The sequence below is a fragment of the Temnothorax curvispinosus genome, unplaced genomic scaffold, assembly GCF_003070985.1.
Source record: "Temnothorax curvispinosus isolate PA1 unplaced genomic scaffold, ASM307098v1 QBEX01001068.1, whole genome shotgun sequence".
Classification (NCBI taxonomy): Eukaryota; Metazoa; Arthropoda; class Insecta; order Hymenoptera; family Formicidae; genus Temnothorax; species Temnothorax curvispinosus.
In genome coordinates, this window is record NW_020210848.1 from 34,617 (window position 1) to 36,796 (window position 2,180).

The 2,180-nt window shown below is 37.3% G+C and overlaps 1 protein-coding gene across 1 annotated transcript; it reads left to right on the forward strand.

Moving 5' to 3' along the window:
• Positions 1–70: 70 nt before the first annotated feature.
• LOC112459756 (transcription factor Adf-1-like) lies at positions 71–990 on the forward strand. The gene is made up of 4 exons (XM_025024051.1): positions 71–146; positions 223–385; positions 451–537; positions 779–990. The coding sequence occupies exons 1-4, from the start codon at positions 98–100 to the stop codon at positions 897–899; spliced, it is 420 nt and encodes a 139-aa protein (XP_024879819.1). The 5' UTR covers positions 71–97; the 3' UTR covers positions 900–990.
• Positions 991–2,180: the final 1,190 nt, after the last annotated feature.

Genomic DNA, 2,180 nt, shown 5'->3' on the forward strand with positions numbered 1-2,180 from the left:
GATAAACGATCCCTGGTGTCCCGCCGTAAAAAGAGGGCACAACAAAAGTTATAATCACTTGTACGACAAAAATGCTAAAAATTATAAAGACAACATAATGAAGAACAAATCATGGGAAGAAATTGCAAAAACATGTAACATATCAGGTATGTTTTTAAAATCGTTTCGTATATAGAAATATAATCTAAAAATAATTTGAAAAAAATATTTAATTTTTCATAGCCGAAGAAGTACAAGAAAGGTGGAAAAGATTAAAAACTAGGTACTCCAAACAAAGAAGATTAATTGAACAGGCAACACGCAGCGGCAGTGGTATACAAACAATTAAACAATGGCCGTTGTTCAAAATCATGAAATTCATGAATAAACACATCCAGAGGAGAAGGTATAAATGGATGAAAAATCGGTTATGTTAATGGTATATTAATTATTGTAATTACTGTTTTGTAGGAACTTCAGCAACGTTTTATTGCGACCTGGCATCAAATCTGAAAAGAATGCTTCGGAAAAATTGAATTTTAGTCACCAAAACGAAAGGTTTTTTTTTATAAAATTCTGTCCTTTATTAATTATTAGTTTTTTCTCTATTGTATAAGAATATTTATTAGTTACCGAAAAAGGACTTCATTCTTACAGTTTAATACGTATTATGGTTTTATTTGATAATTTAATAAATATTAGTTTTTAAAAACAAAGAAATGTACGGTTTGTTGAAAAGTAATGTTCTTACATCAGAGTGTTATGTATAATGTTCTCATTATTTATTTGTTTTCAACAGGGAAAGTACATCCGTATGTCAACAAAGTCCCAACATAGCTCAATTTAATCAGGAATTTAAAAAAGTCCAGAGCAGATCTGCAGAAAGCATCCAGATGGAGAGTCAAGCCCAGATCATGTAAGAACATACAATCGAAACGCTTAATAAAAAGTAAAGGATACAGGGAAAAAACAATCAATGTTTATCCTGAGTTATTTCAAGAAAAACGTAATTTTAAGTTTCAAGACATCAGATATATATAGAAAGCTATTGAAAAAAGTACTGGTGAATATCAGACTGCAGTGTTTACATTGTATGTTAAACTGATGGTTTTTCCTCACAAGTGCATGGATTATGATCGTTTTTCCTCCAGCACGGTACATTTTTCGGCATTATTTGTAACTGATGATTTGTAACTGTTCTTAATAAAAACAGATAAGAATTATGAGTTCTTTGTTACAAGATAGCATGACCAGATTAATTTCGACAAAAAGTGGACATAAATCGATTTCCTTGCACCGTTCAAATAAACATTAAGAAAAAAAATCCTCCTTACCCAGGAGGGATGCACCTTGGAGCATGTACCCACCAACCATTGGAGCTGCGTCAAGGACCTCGGAATTGTCAGCGCATCATAGTTCCGGAGGGATTGGCCGTGTGCGCATTGAGGGGGCGTGTTAGGAAGTTAAGTTCCCGCGGGCATGCGCCCACTCAGTCCGAGTGGCGCCATCCGGCGTCGTGCCCTAACCTAACCATGATTATCGGGAGTTTGATCGATATCTCGCGATGAATGTATATCGACGAAAAGGCGACCGTTGCGCTCATGGCGACTTCCGCTCTGCACTGTCCTGTGTAATCACGACCGGCGATACACGCGAGCTTTGTAACGTACGCAATAAATATATCTATCCGCAGTGAAGTTAATTAGTGATCTGTCTCTGTTACCGCGATTGATTTCCCATCTCGGTCCCGAAGTATCCTTATCAAATATCTTATAAGTTACTACAAAAGTAAAGGTGCCTTTTCATGCTGACGCTCGACGCTCATTTTCAGCGGCAAGAAGGTCGCATGACCACAATTGACGCCGGCGTCAATTGAAATTCATGAAAAGGAAAACAGCGTCAAAATTTCGGCGTCTTTGCGCTGCTTTGGCTTTGACGCTTAAAGCTGAGAAAATCCAGCTTTCTTTGCTTGACGCTAGCGTCAGATCGAAATCACGTGATCTCGCGATACGCTGAAACGAGCGTCCCATGAATTCGCACCTTTACGCTCGTGTAAATATAAGTGAGTTGTCGGATACCTTATTGTAGACAGTTATAATGACAGTTGTTGTCGGAATGACATACTTTCTCGTAGTTTTTTTTCCGCCAAGGTCGTGTACTCGTGTTGCCGAAATCCAGTTCGAAGAAACTTAATAATGTTC

Bases quoted from the DNA above. Each gene is read 5' to 3' on its own strand.
- LOC112459756 (XM_025024051.1), top strand. From the start codon at position 98: ATGAAGAACAAATCATGGGAAGAAATTGCAAAAACATGTAACATATCA. The intron at 386-450 runs GTATAAATGGAT...ACTGTTTTGTAG, and splicing joins AAACACATCCAGAGGAGAAG to GAACTTCAGCAACGTTTTAT. The intron at 538-778 runs GTTTTTTTTTAT...TGTTTTCAACAG, and splicing joins TTTAGTCACCAAAACGAAAG to GGAAAGTACATCCGTATGTC.